Raw genomic sequence first — 19,551 nt, forward strand, 5'->3', positions numbered from 1 at the left:
CCAAAATACAAAATTCTCAGTTCATGATTATCACTTAAATATTCATGGTGGTCATTGATGCAAACAATGTTCAGTACAGAAAATATTTTATTTTTACAAGAAATTATCCAATCAACAATTAAATTAAAATGGGATATGAAGGAGTATAATTGTTATTTTAAAATGGAATATGAAGAATTAAAGACTACTCAAACGGATAAAGAATTGAATGCTTCGGTTGATCACAGTCACACACATACAAAAAAATTAAACCCTAACATACAAAAATTCTATCATCATCAACAACCATAATCAACCACATTCTCCCAAAGTTTTACTAATCAAGTAGGGTGAAAAAAATGAAAAACACCACACAACCAACATTTTCATAAAAACAGAGCACGATAGTTGAGAGCATCAATTTTGTTACTAACCTATTTTTCAAAAGATGACTCACAGGTAATTAATCTTCACAATGGGGGTAGAAAGAAGTAAGAAAAGCTTCAAAGCTCCATTACTGTGACATCCATGGTGCTTCTCTGACGGGAAGAAAAACGAGAGGAAGTGGAGGAAGAGAAAGGATCAACTGAGTCTCACCTATGGAGTGGTTAGTGTTTGGATTTTCATTTAACCCCTTCCTAAGGGATACGACGTTGTTTCTAACAATTTCGGCGCCAACAGTAAAATGGCGTCGTTTTGAGACTATCAGGTGTCATTTAAATTTGCCAGGTCAGCTCTCCGGTGACGGAAAACGCTAGAAGGGCCAAATTGAGGCTCGAGGCAAAATTTCAAGATACATTTAGAGTCAATTAAAACTTTAAGAGCTAAATTGAGTCAGAGGTCAAATTTCAAGGGTCAATTTGAGTATTACCTCTAGGTTGAATGGATAGGCTGAGTACTACTTTCAGTATTTTCTTTGTTTGTTAATTAATAATTTAATTAATTATGCTATATGCACTAAAAATTAACTACTGTCATACGGAATACGAATCTGATATTGCATAAAAAAAAACTTATTTTATTATTATAAATGTTTAATTATTCGTCTATTTGATTTTTCTAAAAATTTAATTATTTAGTTGAAAAAAATATAAATTTAACATATATATAAATGTAAAAATACATAATAATTACTTTTGTAGGCTTGTAGCTGATTTTTAGTTTAACGAAAATGTTTTAAATTCAATATCGGCTTAGTTGCCGAATTATTATTTATTATTTTTTACTATTGTCATATTTCCAAGTTCCACTGTAGTATTACATAAACAGCTAAGAAAGTTTCTGTCATGTGGAACATGTAAAAGATGTTGCCGTTTCCGTTGTGGTCAAAGAAAGGATGGCTGTGACTAAGGATATTATAATAAGAAAGAATATGCATTAAAATAAGCATACGAAAAACACATACAATAGCAAAGGGTCAAAAAAGGGTGGCGATGGAAGAAGGTGCAAATTTTATAACTTGGTGGTCCACAAGGGAGACATGTCGAAGCCCAACCAGTCAAGTTATACACATAACCGCTATAGAATAATCTAACATACCAAACACGTCGTTACGTGATCCCATTACTATTATATTATCCATATATATAGTTGTTATAATATTTAAAAATTTAGTATCTAATTGTCAATATAAATATTTAAAATTTATTATAAAGAAGAAACTAAATAAAAAATAGACGTCAAAATATAGACAAAAATAGACTACAGAATGAGTCTATATATAATCACCAATGGTTTATCGGGGTAGTTGCCTCCTCAGAGATAGAGACATAGTCAAGGGGTTTAGGTGGGAAATATGGAACACAAGGTTGTAGACTCAAAAACTGCAACTACCTACCATTTTACCATGATTTTGAAACACCCACCATTTTCCTAGTTTCTTTTTCTCTCGTATTCTATTCTGTGGAAATTCATTCATGAGTGTGAATCAAGTTTCTATCTTTTGTCACCAAGATAGCATATATAATAGTTAGTAGTTAGCAATACCCTTTTGGAGATGTTAGGAGAAGAAGGAAAAATAAACAAGCCCTCTGGTAGCGGCACTCTTGCTCGGAGAACCTATTCCCGTTCGGTTTCATGGACAGATAGGTCTCCGAGCAGCCGCCACAAGGCACCACCACAACCACCAAACACAAAGCCAAGGCCATTTTTGCCACCTCTTCAGCCTCTTTCCATAAGAAAGCCCAGTGTCGAGGAATGGCCAAGCGCAGGATCCGACGATCTTGGCGTTTGGCCAGTTCCCCAGACACCAAGAGGGTCTATAAGACAGTTGGACTCCAGTCAACCCACCAAAGATTTTCAGTTCAAGAGAGACAAACTGGCCTTCTATGACAAAGAATGTTCTAGAATCGCGGAGCATATATACTTAGGAAGCGACACGGTTGCCAAGAACCATGAGCTCCTTAGGCAGAATGGAATCACTCATGTGCTGAACTGCGTTGGTTTCGTTTGCGCGGAGTATTTCAAAAGCGACTTTGTTTACAAAACACTCTGGTTACAGGACAGTCCTTCGGAGGATATAACAAGTATCCTCTATGATGTGTTCGACTATTTTGAAGATGTTCGAGAGCAGGGCGGCCGCGTCCTCGTCCATTGCTGTCAAGGCGTTTCGCGGTCGTCCTCTCTCGTCATTGCCTACCTCATGTGGAGGGAGGGACAAAGCTTTGAAGATGCTTTCCAGTATGTCAAGAATGCAAGGGGAGTGACAAATCCAAACATGGGTTTTGCATGTCAGCTTCTTCAGTGTCAAAAAAGGGTCCACGCTCTGCCTGCTAGCCCCAATTCTATTCAAAGGATGTACCGAATGGCGCCTCATTCGCCATACGATCCTCTTCATTTGGTACCAAAGACGGTTAATCAGCCGGGCGCGAAAGCGCTCGATTCTCGTGGCTCTTTCGTTGTCCATGTTCCCTCTACAATCTATGTTTGGATTGGCAAAAACTGCAGCCCGGTGATGTCCTCCAACGCACGAGGCGCGGCGCTTCAGGTAGTCCGGTATGAGAGGGCTAAGGGACCTATTTTGACGATCCATGAAGGTGAGGAAACACCTCAGTTTTGGATTGCTCTGTCTTCGGGTGATTCCGAGAAAGAAGGGGTGGAAATTGGCAAAGCGGCCGATATTGGTGCAAGAAAAGTTGGGGCGTATGATTTGGATTTTGAGATCTTTTACAAGGCAGTTGCCGACTGTGCAGGGTCGGAGACTTGTGTGCCGGCGAAGGAGCACGGATGGGGAATACTAAGGCAGAAGCTTGCTACAGGAGTCATGAAAGAGTTGCTTAGTTCTCCCAAATGTGTGAATATGGAAGACGGTGAAGAAGAGAAGCGAAACTCTGAGATTGAGCCTTTGTCACCGTCATCTAATCATTCCTTTGAATGTTATTTGAATAATAATAACAATTCAGACGCAATAGTAGTGGAGGATACTCCTAAAGCCGCGGACTCTGGTGTTGCTTCGAATCCTTTTCCGTGGAACAAATCGCCAACGCTTTCGCCCTCAAGCTCCGATTATGCAAGCTCTTTCACATTTTCACCTTCCTCAGGGAATTGGTCTGATTTATCATTTGTGTCATCTAGGCAGCCATCACCTTCTGGCATGGAATCAACCGAAGACGCGCCTTTCGCCGAGAGCTCCTCGTTACTTCACAAAGAAGTCTCCTCAATGCCGGAAACATTATTAGCTAACGATGGTTTGGGAGGGGCGAGCTCCTGGTTCCAGATGGAAGGATCCTCCCTCTCAATAGCAGAGCGTCGGGGGAGTAATCCGCCGCCTCGGGTGCTGCTATCGTCCATTAATGAATCATCTCAGCTCCACAAGAACCTGGTAAGATCACAGTCCTTTTGTTTGCCTGACTTAGATAATAAATTGATAATGTGAAGGACGATTATAGTTGCAAACAGTCTGATTGTGTAACATCAAATGCTGATACCATAAATTCAGATGTTGAACCTCAGTGAGATTTGTGAGAGAGACTAACTGATTGGCACTTCACTTTCATCCTGTGTAAATTTCTATAAATTATTCAATATAGCTGAATCTTAAGCGATTACTCATTCTGAAGATCTTGTTTATTTTAATTCATTTAACCAGTGATAGCATGAATCATCTTCATCTACTCATTCAAAACCCGGCAAAACCCATCATGTTGTCTTATCACTCTATAGAACAAAGAGGGAGAACATTGAATTTATGCAAACTTTGTTGATATAGCTAAATTGTGGTCAAAACTTAAGATCCTTGTTTGTTCATTGCTTCTGCTAATAAACAGAGATTAAGCTTTAGAACCATTATTTTCATTTGATTATTTACAGCCAAACCTATTCCAATAAATAAATAAAACTTGATTTGCCAACAATTTTATGTGTTAGTTTTTTATATATGGTTAAAATTTAAAAACGAGGTACCTTAGAAATTGAGCAGTTGATTCAATTTTCTGCTGCTTTTTCAGGAGGATTGCATGTATTAACATCCAAAAGACGGATTAAAAGATTAAGTGTTCAAAATTCATCCCCCTCATAATGCAGAAAACAGGACATGCAACAGTGTTGTAGATGGTAATGTAGAAAAGTTGTCCATATATACCAAAAAAAAAATGTATTTCCATAGAAATCCGACGCCAGCCCCGCAGAAATCGGCCGAGATGTAGGCTGTTAATTAAGTCCATTCTGGGATCTTAGCAGCGCCATTGTTGGACCTAGTGCACTGCATCTCAAGGCTCTTTGGGACCATGACTGTGAGCTTGAACTTTCTTCTTTGCGCCAGCAATTTGCCTGTGACAGTTTCACCTTCTTTGCTGTTAATGCCTCGTTAATTTCATCCCACACATTTACTGCTCCATTTTCTGTAAAGATAGCACAAGCTAACTTTAGTTAATCAAGAATTCAAGAATGCTTTTATATTTCTATACACCAAAAGTTCATCAGTGGACATTACCTTTAGCAGAGGTATGACCTCTGTTCACCGGTTCAGAGCTTCCCACAGCAGTTTGATCACCCGAACATTTTTTGTTAATGCTACCATTAGATGGTTTTGTAAGATGATCCCAATCATTATTAGAACCAGCTATGGCTGATGAATTCGAGTTGTTGCCATGACTAACCATACGAACTTCAGCAAGTGATAAATAATCTATCTGTAGAAGAAAATGATTGGTCATTTTCATTCAAATAAGTAGCAGAAGCAGCTGTTGACAAGATTTTTAATCACTCATTTTCTAGGTTTTATGTCATGCCATGAACAAGAATAAAATTAAATGTATACATGGGCCGCAACATATTCATCCTCCAAATGGTGCAATATTTCTTTAGACTAGTTTTCTTTGTATATATAGTTTGATCAACATATCACATTCAAATAAACCAGGCATCTCCAATAGTTTGGTAAAAATGTGGATCCTTATGATTTCAAGTATTATTGAACATGTGAATTAACATTAATTAACTATATATTACAAAACTTTTGACAATATTACTTAAATTTATTGATAATTATTATTAAGGTTTTTAATCACTTATAAGTTATTTCAATACACGAAAATAGAAAATAATATTCAAGTAAAGAAAAAATAATGGAGAGAGACTAAGTAACAGAGAAAAGTTAAAGTAGTGATTAATGTGGTCGATAAAAAAAAAAAAAAAAAACTACTCATAACTATAAATTGAATAAGGAAGAAAAATGTGGGGTTTTTTGGTCCAAAACAAAAAGAGTGTGTGTGTATATATGAAAGAAAAACAAAGAGACCATATGAAAGAACTTCACCTCTAGAGAACCATCTTCTCCATAAGGAGATGGATCAAACTGTACAGAAGATGCATCGTCATCTATTTTCTTCTTAAACTCAAACGGATATTCTGAAACTGGTTCCAGAGAAACTCTATTTGATTTAGCATTGTACTTTGTTATGCGCCCAACCTAGAGGACATAAATGCATCATATATTAAGCTTCCAACAGTAAGGTTTTGTATAAATAGTCCAAATGCAGTGTTGACACCTACTCTGAAGGAAGAAAGCTCAGGTGTCCAAGATGATGACAATTCAATTAATCGATATGCAATGACATCACCTTCCTGCAGCATATGAAAAGCAACTTAATAGCACCACAAGAGGACAAAACAACAGAATTTACTGAACAAAAGCACAAAAGTGGAATAAGGAAATTGAACTTTTGAATGGCATAATTAGAAATAGCTTAAAGGACCCACATCCCAATGCTGGTGCTTAATTTTCTCAGGTGCTTAGCAAGACAACATCGCACACTAGCAAGAACAGAAACAAACCTTGGGCAAGCTTGTATATGGTGTAAGCTTGTCAAAATCGATAGCCTTGGACGCATGTTTCTTTTCAACATTCTGAACAGTATGATAATCTTGGCTGGAATGTGCATATGCATCCTGTTTATGAGGCCAGGTGCTCTCTTTACCCCATTTCTGACCCTTCTTCTTGCTGGTAATTCCATTCCACTGACTTGTTTCCTGAAACATCCAGATAATGTATACACATCAATAAAATACAAAATACTGTAATATATATTTGCAGCACATCTCCTGATACCTAAACAAGGGACTTAAAGCTGGGACTAAGTAGTTTGGTACTAGGCTATGAACATGAGTTGGGGGAAAGGGAGATTGGAGTTCCGAATTCAGTGGGGAAAAGATAGGGAGTATACAACACACTGGAGTATCCAACACACCTAATATAGGAACTAGAAGCAAAGAAAAAACTATTTGAGAAATTTTGTACCCTTAATTAATCTCAAGCCAGTTTTGAGTGGACATTTATGGACCTCCATCAAAAACTACAGTCTAGATACCCAAATAGATAAAGCAAATGAAGTTCAAATGCAAAACATTGTCCATAACATGGATTTTGTGCAAATTTAAATATATCTTTTCACATATTGATATTGACTCGTGTTAGGTAAAAACACAGCAAAACCAGCAAGTCTTATTGAGGAAAATTGAACAAACCACTGGGATCTGATTCTGTGGTGCTTCCTGATCTGCATCAAACAGATCGTATAATAAGCATATGTCAGATCGTGAAGCAATTCTAAAGCAAAAAGAAACACCTGCTCCTTCATGAAAATATCTTTGGAGATGGAAGACGGCATCAAAACCTTTCTTAAGTGACTGAAAGCGAATGTGCCCTGGTCTGATTTCAACAGGAACAATGTCATCCTCTGCTTCACTTTCTTCATCAGATTGTGGTGCATTAGAGACACTGCAGTTATTATTTTTGGCAGGCAATTTCTGAACATCTTTCTCAACTGCTGGACTCTGATGCAGCTGAAAATTTGAACAGAATAATTTCTTTCAGAAAGAAAGACTAAATACATGTGAAAATATCAAATATGACAAGAGACCTCCAACTAAACTGACATATGATGCCAATTCCCGAACACTAAGAACTAGGAAGCTTATCTTACTAACTAGACTTGGTCTACGGACTAAAGTGAATTCCCACACACAATTCAAATTAAGACGAATCCATTTCCTATTTGCATGTAAAAAGTAAATAAGATCTGCATTAACATCACGAGATCAGGTTACCTTCTCCTTCTCTGATTTTAGTTGTTCCCTCAGCCATTTTCTCTTAGCTTTCTTTCGTCGAGCACTTCTGCTAGGCGTCTGACCAAAAACGAGTTAAGAGAAAGTGAAAATTAATATAAAGTTTCCTCCTATCCCCTCTCTCTTATCAGGATGGGCCGGCAGAATATCGAACAATAAAAAGAAAAAAATAATAAATCAGTATATGGAGAGGAAATCCATGAACATGGGAGATTCCTAAATAATTACACACCAAATAATCTACAATGGCTACAGTATAATTCCTTGAACTAATAATAAAAGACATGCTGTTATATTGCCTAAGGAAATTTTTTTCTTTTTTAAAAAACAAAAAGAATAAAACAAATTAGCCCTATCAATGATGTGCAAGGTATAACTATTGTCCAAATGTGCAAGAGTCATCTCGTCAAACCAGTGCAGAAACCTATCCGTCTTAACAATGGAACAAAACAATGCATCTGAATTTGAAACCGTGGAAATAAGTAGGTACCTTCTTAGTGCCACTTCCACCATCACCTTGAGGTTGAGGTAACCTATACAACGTAGAAGAAAAAATGAGCAGAAAAATCATAGTTCCAATATGATGGAAACAGAGACATTCATCATAGGAAGATGGTTTCAAAATTGGCTTAAAGAAGGGGCTCTAGACAAATAAACCAAAATCTGGATGGAATACATAAATATCTCTAATGACCTAAAAAAACACAAGAACCAGTTAAATATTTGATTAACTAGATAAATTTGGAATGAAAATGCACCTTTTCTCCTCATGCATAGGCTCACTTTTGTCATTACTCTGTTTTTGGGATTTAAGGTTTTTAGACTTCTTTTTCTGGCTAGATAAATTAGATGACTTGTCATTCTCCTTCTTGGAAAGACTCAATTTGTTATGAGTGGGGGTTCCATTTTCCTTTTCCTCCTCATGAACCTCAGTGACTGTCAACTTATTTGGCGAAGACAACTTCATCTTTTTCTGACTGAAGAGAAAAAAAACAATGGAAAAATTAAGTCATCGTTTCAGAATCAATGCATACAAATTTCAATTACAGCTTCAAGAAAATATATTGTAAAGAATTATTTAGCTCTTACTGCTTGTATGAATAAAAATGAAAAAATTTTGGATAACGGAAACAGACCTCGGGCTCTTGAGCTTCTTTGATGCTTTTCTCTTCTTTGAGATTACATTGCCATCTATTTCAGGTTCTGCATAAATTGTATCACCAAATTGGCCGCTGCCATCCTCCTCCGAATCAGTTTCATGTCTTCCAGCCTCCTTATCTTGAGGCCCCTCAATTGCAAGAAGCTTTGCAAGCTCTATGGATTGATGATCATTAGGTGCAGATATCGGTGTATCAGGCTTATCAATTAACATGCTCCCTTTTCTTTTCACACTATCATGTACATATGGAACAACAAATATTACAAAGCAATGAAAAAATACAAAGAAAAAATATAAAGAGTTAGGAAAAAATCAAGAACAAACTAACCAGATAATGTCCTTATCCTTCAAAATACTAGTCGACTCAAAAGGTGGTAAAACAAAACCATCCATCTGCATTTAAAAATAAAAAGTAAAAAACCAAAGATAAAATCATAAATCGATACTCATCAAAGTAAGGTAGCCTCGATAAAAACTTCTACACCACATTCTCTAGGTTATAACATGATCAAATTCCAATTTGCATGTCCTAAACAGACCCACAACTTTGAAAGTTGCAAATTCAGTTCATTTCAAATATCTTTGAAAACAAAAATTCACAATCAAACTCTAATAGAATCTAAACCAACCATACAAACCTTTATTTTGCCACCATAAATGTGAGCATAATTCAACCACTCAATTAGCAAAAATAAACATTACTTACACCCTTGATCACAAAACTCATTTATCACCGGCAAAGGGTTTATACTAAGGAGAGAATAGAGAGTGGTGTCCCCAGAGTGAAAACATTACATAGAGAGTGATGCCGTTAGGGCAAGTGCGATGGAGCTTGAACACGTTTTGGAGATGAGAGGAGAGATCGGAGATGGTCTTGTATTGGGGTTTAAGGAGGAGCCAGCAGCGCTTCAGTCCTTCTTTCTTCTTCGACTTGCTCAGCATGTGGCCCTCCTCAAACACTACGCGAACCCTAACCATCTCTGCCGTCATCGTCCCGTCGTAGCTGGACAATGGCGCGCAGCCACCGTTTAAGTGTTGAGCGATATGAAACGACGAGTCCAACCAACGGGGTAGCTAAGCTCACCACTGCGCTAGCTAGGAATATGAAATGACAAGTCCAACGGGGTTTCACAATAAAGATCCGTATTTATTTTTAATAGCGGCTCAATAAGCCTAAGCTACTCTTCAATTGAGTTTAAGAAATCATTTTTATAATTGAGAAAAGTTAAAAAATCATCAAAAATTTATTATTTTTTATTATTAAATAAATATTAATATTTAAAAAATAAGATAAAATATATATTACATTATTAGATTAAAAAAATTAAATTAATAACTAAATAATAATTAAAACAATAAATTTTAATACTTTTAATAGTATTTTTTTATATTTTTATTAGCGATCAGAGTACGAATAAGTAATTGAGTATATGCGGTTAATAATAGAAATATGAAGAAAACACAGAAGTTGTACAATAATATTTTTGTTATTTATATATATTGAGTTTAGAAATATGATGACTTTGCACTATGCAGTAAGTAAAATGCTTAATTTATCTATTTATATATAATAAACAATTAGTATATGATTAGTTGGTTGACAAGTGTATAAATATATTATTTGACAAGTATATAATTTATTCGGTTGTCAAGTGGCATCATGACTTATGAGGGATCAAGTAAAAAAGTCATGTAAATAAACAAAAAAGACTTTACAATTCGAATAAGTCTAAAATATTTAGAACATGTTACTCAAAGGATGTTATTCCATTTAAAAAGATTGTTCCGCGTTCCTAGCAATTAAGCATTTTATAAAGATACCTCACAAAATTTTTTTTGTTATCAAGTTACTACCGAACCTGGAATAAAATGGAAGAATAATATGATTTAGTAACTGATATGAATCCAAAAAAGTTTGATGGGCATTTTAAAGTGTATGTTGTTAGGATATGAAAAATTCCAATCAAATATAACGAGAAAGAGATTGGATCTATTGAAATAATTTTTCAAGATATAAAAGTATCATTCTCACAATTAAAAATACAGTTTTATATTCTAGGACTAAATATATTAAAGTGAGATTTTACTCAATAAGAGAATATATTCAAAAGGGAGATATTAGCATTCAATTTGTTAAATTGGAAAAACAATTAACAGATATTTTCACAAAATCACTTGTTGAGGACAGATTCTACATACTTAGGACTAGTCTAGAAATTTTAAGTTATAATTCTTTGTTTAAAGGTTGCTGATGTGTTTGTTAGAATTTTTGTCTCATAAACAGGTATGAGACAATTCTGGACAAGTGAATATTAGTTCCCTTCAAATCAGCGTGTTTTGAAAGTGTTGCAAGGGTAAATTTATTTGGGCCAACCTCAAAATTCAGATCATGGGTGATCCTATGTGTTTCCTTAATTCAAACCACCTATGGGCCCAATATGAATGTTACATGTTTATTTTTTGTTGGCTTATGTGTTTCAGTTTATGTCCAAAAGGGGTTTTCTTTAATTTCATTTTAACTCTAAGTCCAATAAAGATTTTTAAATTCTAAACTGATTTTCTTTTATCTTGTGAGGTCAAATTTTTGAATAATGATTTCTATGAAGGGATTATTGCTCATCACATCTTGTGTCCAAATTTTATTGTTGATTTATCTAATCTGAAAAAGAAATGTTTTTTTTGTTGAAAACTTGAAATTTCTGAATTGGAATCACTCTTTTAAAATCAAAAAGCCAGTGTATCTTTTTTTTTTGTCAAGGAATTTTATGCAAACATGACTTACCATGAGGGGACTATTCATTCTTATGTAAAAGGCAATGACATAATTCTGAATAATGAAACCATCAACTATTTTTTGAAATACACTGATGTTGGTGCATGCGCTTATACATTTGAAAAATGGGATGAAAGGGTGTCTCATATCAAAGGGTGTCTTACATTGATACTCTAGTTTTGTATGCTATTCTCACAACAACAGAAATCTCTTTTGCTTATTTAATGGTTAGATGTATGTTTGATTCTGTTCGAAGTGAGAAAGATAAAGCCCTTCCTTATGGCATGTTTTTAACTTATATTTTTGAACATTTTTTGTGTTGTTTTGTCCAATGAGTCATATGAAATAGACACTCATGTCTAAAAGGAGATGGTTTAGTGAAACAAAAAAAAAGACCCACTCGTTCTGAAAGGGTGGTTCTTGATAAAGATGATGATGACTATGAGTAAGGAGCAAAGAAAACTAGCCACCAAGCATGAAAACTTCCTAAGAAAATCTAGAGATAGAGTGGCTATATGAGTATGAGTAGCATGATTGTGAATTTTGATTGCTGCTGAATTTTTATTGTGAATCTTGATTGCTGCTACTGTGATATTTTTTAAATTAGCTGTTGTCATGTGAATTTTGAATGTACTGTCATATGATTTTCTGAAAGTGAATTTCAGTTTATGAATATGCCGTACACGATAAGCTGCCTTGTCTTATTTAGTTTTGGGCATCAGAACTTGAATTGATCATTGCTGTTTTGCTGTGTCTTTTTGTTCCACCCTTGATGACAAAAGGAGAAGTAGTAGCATATGAAGATTTTAAAATTTTGCTGCAAATTTTGCTGCTGCTGTGTTTTATTTGGTATGAGATTGTGAATTTGCTTTATATGATCTGTTGCTATTTTACCCTTGTTAGTCTTGATGCTCTATTTTGGTTAAAGCTTGAGCTGGATAATTGTTATTTTTGCTGAGATAATTTGATTTAGTTTTAGGCTAAACTTTTGGCTATTTTTTGTAAAATCCCTTAGCCCTGTTTCATGAGATGTTATAACTGTTTGAAACTATTACTATTTGCTGCATCCATGGACAGTATATAGTATTTTATTGTGTTTCCAATAAGTATATGCAAACAGGAAAGAAGATAAGAGCATAAATCTAGAGAGAGCAACTCTTGAAAGAGAAAGGGGGGAATAAAAGCAAATAACATCACTCAAAGGGAAGTTCCACAACTTTATTCAAATTCAATTCCTTTTGATTAATGTTTTAATTATGTTTATCATCAAGGGGGATTGTTGAATTAAGAAATTAACTAAATTAATTTGATGATGACAAATATTATTTTATTGGGTTAATCAACCAATTAGTTTTTAATTATGTTTAATAAAGTGATGCAGGCCAAAATAGAAAGAAACAGCAGCCCAAATGCAAGGAAACAAAAAATATTGCTGATGGGTCTTTCTAACCAATGAAGCCCATGGAAAACAATGCCAAGAAAATAGCTGGGCTAAATGAATGAAATCCAACACAAGCCCAAGATTACTCTTTTTAAGTTGAAGCCTTCCAATGCACCTCACTAGTTTGCTTAGGTCAGAACCTCAGAGAGAAAGAAAGAGAAAGCTTTGTTCTTCTTCTTGCCCATTTCATAAAAGAAGAGAGAAAGAGAAATGTTAATCAAAGAAAGCAAAGGTCTAATCACACAAATCAAACCCATCAAGTTGAGTCAAAAGTTAAAGGTGATTTATTTCCATTTGCATGCATGTTAATTTCTTCACTCATTCTCCAACTTTCTGCGATTCTATTTTTGGTTAAATGAAGAAAGAAGTATTTGATCTCTGCTGCTGTAAATAAATGGTTCACAAAGTTTCTTGGAGCCAAAGCACATTATTAATAGTTCGGATTTGGGTCTACCACTGAACAACTTTCTCTTTGCTACTCAAATGTCTTCGGTCAAGCAAAAAGGAGAGAGCTTGAAAATCCCTAATTTGGGATAAATGAAGAAAGTAATCTTTGTTCACCGCTGCTGTATATCAATGGTCAAGATTGTTTCTTGGGAACCAAGAAGTATCTCAAGGATTCAGATATGGGTTCACCATTGAAAATAATTTTCTTTTCTTCCCTGAGGCTTTCGATCAAGCAAGAAAAAGTCAGACTCAAATTTCTAATTTGGGGATTAACTAGAAAATTGACGTGGTAAGCTGGAAGCACACAGCTTAAGAAATTGACATGGTAAGCTGAAAGTTTAAGCTTATCAAAGATTCAAATTCCAAGCTCACTTAACCAAATATGCATCCTACCTTGACCCTAGCCCCATTACAACCTATGAAAAGACCTCATGATATATGTATGCATGCATGAAATATTTGTTGATTGTTAGAAGAAAAACAAATCTTAGAAAGCATGATTAGGAGAGAATTGAGAGAATCGACCCTAAACACTTGAGCGAATAGAGTGCAAACACTACCAGTGATGGTTTGATGCTCAATTACATGTTTCCACCTATGATCATCTCTTTTCATGCAAGTTTGTAAAAATATTTAATAACTCTATTCAATTGTGGATTAGACTTGCTAGTCCTTAGCCCTTGTGCATATATGCTTCTTGGGAATTGATTTATTTTGACCAAGCAATTGCATTCATTTAGATAGTTGCATATAGGTAGATTGCATTTAGTTAGTTTCCATTGAATAAATGTCATACCCTTACTTCATTCTTGGTTTTAGCATGAGGACATGCTTGGTTTAAGTGTGGGGAGGTTGATAAACCCCATTTGTAGGGTTTATCTTGTATTGATTTTAGGGGATTTTATAACCTTTTACCCACATTTATCCATTGAAATAGCATGGTTTTATAACTTCTCCTTTAATTGTGCTTAAGAGTGAAAACATACTTTTTAGGTCTTAAAATAACTAAATCTAATTCTCCTTGATTCCATTAGATGCCTTGATATGTTTGTTAAGTGGTTTAAGATTTAGGAGGCAAAGATCGGATCAAGGGAATGAAGAAAGAAGCATGAAAAGTTGGAGAACTCATGAAGAAATGAAAGAACCGGAAAGCTGTCAAGCCGACCTCTTCGCACTTAAACGACCATAACTTGAGCTACAGAGATCCAAATGATGCGGTTCCAGTTGGGTTAGAAAGCTAACATTCGGGGCTTCGAAACGATATAAGATTTTCCATAGTTGCTACACGTATGGTGGCGCGCACGCGCATAGTACACGCACACGTCGTTGCTGCCACCTGGTTCACTTAAAGCAAAACGTGGCCAGCGAATTCTAAAGCCTTGTGAGCCCAATCCAACTCATTTCTGATGCTATTTAACCCAAGGAATGAAGAGGAAAATACATGTTAGTTACCATTAGTTTAGTTTAGCTTAGTTTTGGAGGGAAAATTAGTTTTAGAGAGAGAAGCTCTCACTTCTCTCTAGGATTAGGATTAGGATTAGGTTTAGTTCTTAGATCTAGATTTTAATTCATCCTCTTCTACTTCTATCTTCTCAATTCCTTGTTGTTACATTCATTCTTCTTCCATTCTTTTATTGTAATTTCCTTTATGTTGTTCTTACACTTTGTTGTAGATCTACTATTGTTCCTTCCATTTTCTTTCAATTCAATAAGAGGTAATTCATAATAATTGTTCTTCTTTGCTTTTCTATTGTTGATCTCTTGCCTTTTGTAGTTAGATCTCTTTTTAATTCTTGCAAATTCATGTGTTTACTTGTATTGCACTCTATGTGTTTGATGAAATGTCTCTTATAGCCATTAGTTAGATTTTGTTCCTCTTGGCCTAGGTAGAGTAATTAGTGACACTTGAGTTATCTAATTCCTTTGTTGATTGGTAATTGGAGAGATTGCTAATTGGTTTGGAGTGCACTAAAGCTAGTCTTTCCTTGGGAGTTGGCTAGGACTTGTGGCTCAAGTCAATTCATCCACTTAACTTTCCTTTATTTAGTAAGGGTTAACTAAGTGGTAGCAATGAACAATTCTCATCACAATTGAGAAGGATAACTAGGATAGGACTTCTAATTTTCATACCTTGCCAAGAGCCTTTTATAGTTGTTAGTTTATTTTCATTGCCATTTACTTTTCATGCTTCTTATCCAAAACCCCAAAATAACTCATAACCAATAACAAGACACTTTATTGTAATTCCTAGGGAGAACGACCCGAGGTTTGAATACTTCGGTTTATAAAATTAGGGGTTTATTACTTGTGACAAACAATCTTTTGTATGAAAGGATTATTGTTGGTTTAGAAACTATACTTTCAACGAGAATTTATTTGTGAAATTCTATACCATCAAAAATCCAATCATCAAGCAGCCTGATGAGCGGATAATTTATATGCTTTGGCATTGTTTTTAGGTAGTTTTTAGTATGATCTAGCTACTTTTAGGGATGTTTTTATTAATTTTTATGCAAAATTCACATTTCTGGATTTTACTATGAGTTCGTGTGTTTTTCTGTGATTTCAGATATTTTCTGGCTGAAATTGAGGGACTTGAGCAAAAATATGATTCAGGCTGAAAAAGGACTGCTGATGCTGTTGGATTCTGACCTCACTGCACTCGAAATGGATTTTCTGGAACTATAGATCTTCAAATGGCGCGCCCTCAACTACGTTGGAAAGTAGAGGGTTTTCCAGCAATATATAATAATCCATACTTTGTTCGAGCTTAGACGACGCAAACTGGCAATCAACACCAGTTCCATGCTGCATTCTGGAGTAAAACGCCAGAAACATGTCACAAACCAGAGTTAAACGCCAAACAGACGTTACAACTTGGCGTTTAACCCTAAGAGAAGCCTCTGCACGTGTAAAGCTCAAGCTCAGCCCAAGCACACACCAAAGTGGGCCCCGGAAGTGGATTTCTGCACTTAGACTTATTTCTGTAAACCCTAGTAGCTAGTTTAGTATAAATAGAACTTTTTACTATTGTACTAGGCGTCTTTTGACCACATCTTATCTTTGGTCTCAGTTCTAATCTATTATTCATCTTAGGAGACTATTGATCATGTTTTGGGGGCTAGCCTCTCGGCCATGCCTGGACCATCACTTATGTATTTTCAACGGTGGAGTTTCTACACACCATAGATTAAGGTGTGGAGCTCTGCTGTACCTCGAGAATTAATGCAATTACTATTGTTCTTCTATTCAATTCAAGCTTATTCTTATTCTAAGATATTCACTATAGTTCAAACTGATGAATGTGATGATCTGTGACACTCATCATCATTTGTCCTTATGAACGCGTGACTAACAACCACTTCCTTTCTACCTTAGATCAAGCGTGTATCTCTTGGATTCCTTAATCGGAGTCTTCGTGGTATAACCAAGAATTATTGGCGGCCATTCTTGAGAATTCGGAAAGTCTAAAACTTGTCTGTGGTATTCCGAGTAGGATTCAGGGATTGAATGACTATGACGAGCTTCAAACTCGCGATTGTTAGGCGTCGTGACAGACGCAAAAGAATCAATGGATTCTATTCCGACATGATCGAGAACCGACAGATGATTACCCGTGCTGTGACAGAGCATTTGGACCATTTTCACTGAGAGGATGGGAAGTAGCCATTGACAACGGTGACGCCTTACATACAGCTTGCCATGGAAAGGAGTAATAATGATTGGATGAAAGCAGTAGGAAAGCAGAGATTCAAAAGGGATAAAGCATCTCCATACACTTATCTGAAATTCCCACCAATGATTTACATAAGTATCTCTATCTTTATTTTACGTTTTATTTATATTTTAAATTATCAAACTCTATAACCATTTATTATCCGCCTAACTGAGATTTACAAGATGACCATAGCTTGCTTCATACCAACAATCTCCGTGGGATCAACCCTTACTCACGTAAGGTATTACTTGGACGACCCAGTGCACTTGCTAGTTAGTTGTGCGAAGTTGGGACAAAGTGTAATTCACGTTTGAGAGATCCAAGTCCATTGGCGCCATTGTTGATGACCACAATTTACGCGCACCACAGCCCAGCAACATGCAAGGAGATAAAAGAGGTTTGCTGTTCATTCAGTAGCCAAGGAGAGTAAACCAGTATTATTGAGGTTTTGTTCTGTGAATAGTTCCCTGAAGAAGTTCCTCTACTTGAATAATGCTTTCTTTCAAAGAAGCATTCGGCCAATATTGAAGAACTAAATCAGAGGCTTGCAAATCTGGTTTATCACATAACAAAGAGGCTGTTGATAAAGTCAATCTCCTTCATGATTTACAGATTGTAATTTACTTTTTAATGTTTATCTTTCTGTAATTTCTTGAGTGAAAAGGCATAATGAAAGAGTTCAAGTAAAAGCCAAGAATGGAAAGAGGCTGAGTGATATACTTGAGAGAAAAGTCTAGAGTTATTTCAGATTTCTTTAGGTATGTCTGTGTCTTCTATCTTGTACCTATAAGGTATCCTTTTCTTAGTTGGGTTAGCACTAAGAGTGAAGAGTTAGGTATTAGCATAGCCAATGTCAAGTTAGGTTAGAACTTGAGTGTGAAAGGATTGTGTCAATTCTATAGAATTTATGTATGTAATACTTTTAACTATAGTGGAAATTCCTCCATTGTTGTGGAGGAGACTGGACGTAGGTTGCATAACACAAGGTAACCGAACCAGGATATATGTTGGTGTTAGCTTTTCTCTTCTCTGCTATGTTCTGGTTTCTGATATTCATTAGACAAAAACAAATTGTCTCATAAATTTTCGCTGCTGAGTACAAACAGAATCAGAATTGAAAGTTTATTTTAAAGGGTCTTTCAGTAACTTAAAAGGAAGGCATAGATTCAACCCCCCTTCTCTAAGCCTACCACAACCTTTAATATAGTCACCTAACCGTGGTATTAATAATTACTTAAAAAAATTAAATTTAATAGTTTGAAAAATATCTTATGTTGTGGGGAGGTAGCAACTGGCTAAATAGAATATCTTAACAACTTAATTGGTATTTTATTTGACATTTCAGAGGAAGGAAGTTCTTATGTATTAAAGAACAAACTAAAAGTTAAAATAAGTTTTCAAGAGTTGGAGATGCAAGGTGAGTCTTATGAGTAAGTTATTCAAAATACTACTACATATTATATGTTAACCAATAAGTGTTATGATTAATGAAATTTGAACATAATTATACTTGCAGGCACAAAAAACCCATAAAATCTACTCAATCAATATGGCTTAAAAATAAGAAAAACTAAGAAGCTTCTATGAGTATGTTAACTAAACTATGTAATAGGAGTCTCTCACAACCACTATTATTAGTAGTTAGATCGTCACGTATTTTGTCTGTGAATTAACCACCGCTAATGGGTAATTTTGAAGGTACGTACACATAGGATAAAATGGACTGTTCATTTTAGATTTTTTACTTTTTTCTTAGAATTTAAATTTGCTATAAAAATTCTCTCACCTTATATAATATCTGTTCAATTTTATCCAATGATGGAGTTGAGTGAAAACTATTTAAACACTAAATCCAATATACGATGCTCATAGAAAAGTAATTAATAATTAGCTTATCTATAGGTCATACAAAAGCATAATATATCTAATAATGAGTTGCCGAAATGCAACATGGCTAAAGTTACTACATGAATTTTAATTGAAAACTATTTATAATCCAACAATGTGTTGCCAAAATGCAAAGTAGATGAATTTTCTCAATAGTCATACTACTTGAGAGATGGTTAACTACACTTAAATTATAAAATTAGAAGACAACAAAATTATAGAGATCATTACATATTATATGATCCTTTTTGTTGCAATTGTTTAGGGCCAATTTTAGTCTGCACATTCAACATAGATATTTTATCCATTTTATATTTCAATTCAATGTGAGCAAGATTTTTCTAATATTAAATTCGTTAAAAAGATAAACATACTAAGTGATAGTTCAAATAATGAAACAAATAGGTACTCTAATAGATACTTTTAATCATTGATGTTACCTACTTATCTATAAACATATTTAATATTTTGTAACAACTACAAAAACAAGACAGAGTTATTTTCATACATTTATTAATCTTCATTAAATATATTAACATACACGGTTGTTTCTTCCTGATACATTTGTTAACGGAAATGTTTGG

The 19,551-nt window shown here is 35.0% G+C and overlaps 2 protein-coding genes across 3 annotated transcripts; one reads left to right on the plus strand and one right to left on the minus strand.

The window, feature by feature from the left end:
- Positions 1 to 1,615: 1,615 nt before the first annotated feature.
- On the plus strand, positions 1,616 to 5,264 carry LOC112715131 (protein-tyrosine-phosphatase MKP1). Its single transcript, XM_025766888.3, has 2 exons — positions 1,616 to 3,799; positions 4,425 to 5,264. The coding sequence occupies exons 1-2, from the start codon at positions 1,976 to 1,978 to the stop codon at positions 4,440 to 4,442; spliced, it is 1,842 nt and encodes a 613-aa protein (XP_025622673.1). The 5' UTR covers positions 1,616 to 1,975; the 3' UTR covers positions 4,443 to 5,264.
- LOC112715129 (coilin) lies at positions 4,397 to 9,883 on the minus strand. 2 transcript variants are annotated; one of them, XM_025766887.3, is made up of 13 exons: positions 9,497 to 9,883; positions 9,030 to 9,094; positions 8,679 to 8,933; positions 8,301 to 8,519; positions 8,033 to 8,075; positions 7,525 to 7,602; positions 7,092 to 7,260; positions 6,943 to 6,974; positions 6,253 to 6,447; positions 5,971 to 6,042; positions 5,735 to 5,887; positions 4,910 to 5,108; positions 4,397 to 4,817 (listed from the first exon to the last, which is right to left on the minus strand). In XM_025766887.3, the coding sequence occupies exons 1-13, from the start codon at positions 9,689 to 9,691 to the stop codon at positions 4,627 to 4,629; spliced, it is 1,866 nt and encodes a 621-aa protein (XP_025622672.1). In that variant the 5' UTR covers positions 9,692 to 9,883; the 3' UTR covers positions 4,397 to 4,626. The 2 variants fall into 2 exon arrangements, with proteins under 2 accessions (XP_025622672.1, XP_072060695.1); XM_072204594.1 differs by having other exon boundaries at positions 7,044 to 7,260.
- Positions 9,884 to 19,551: the final 9,668 nt, after the last annotated feature.

The sequence above is a fragment of the Arachis hypogaea genome, chromosome 10 (assembly GCF_003086295.3).
Source record: "Arachis hypogaea cultivar Tifrunner chromosome 10, arahy.Tifrunner.gnm2.J5K5, whole genome shotgun sequence".
NCBI classification, from domain to species: Eukaryota; Viridiplantae; Streptophyta; class Magnoliopsida; order Fabales; family Fabaceae; genus Arachis; species Arachis hypogaea.

What these genes read in the sequence shown, in the direction of transcription:
- LOC112715131 (XM_025766888.3), top strand. Translation starts at nt 1,976, where the DNA reads ATGTTAGGAGAAGAAGGAAAAATAAACAAGCCCTCTGGTAGCGGCACT.
- LOC112715129 (XM_072204594.1), bottom strand. Translation starts at nt 9,691, where the DNA reads ATGACGGCAGAGATGGTTAGGGTTCGCGTAGTGTTTGAGGAGGGCCAC. An exon ending in AAGGATAAGGACATTATCTG is followed by an intron (nt 8,934 to 9,029) that starts GTTAGTTTGTTC and finishes TGTACATGATAG; the next exon opens with TGTGAAAAGAAAAGGGAGCA. An exon ending in CACAGAATCAGATCCCAGTG is followed by an intron (nt 6,448 to 6,942) that starts GTTTGTTCAATT and finishes TGGATGTTTCAG; the next exon opens with GAAACAAGTCAGTGGAATGG.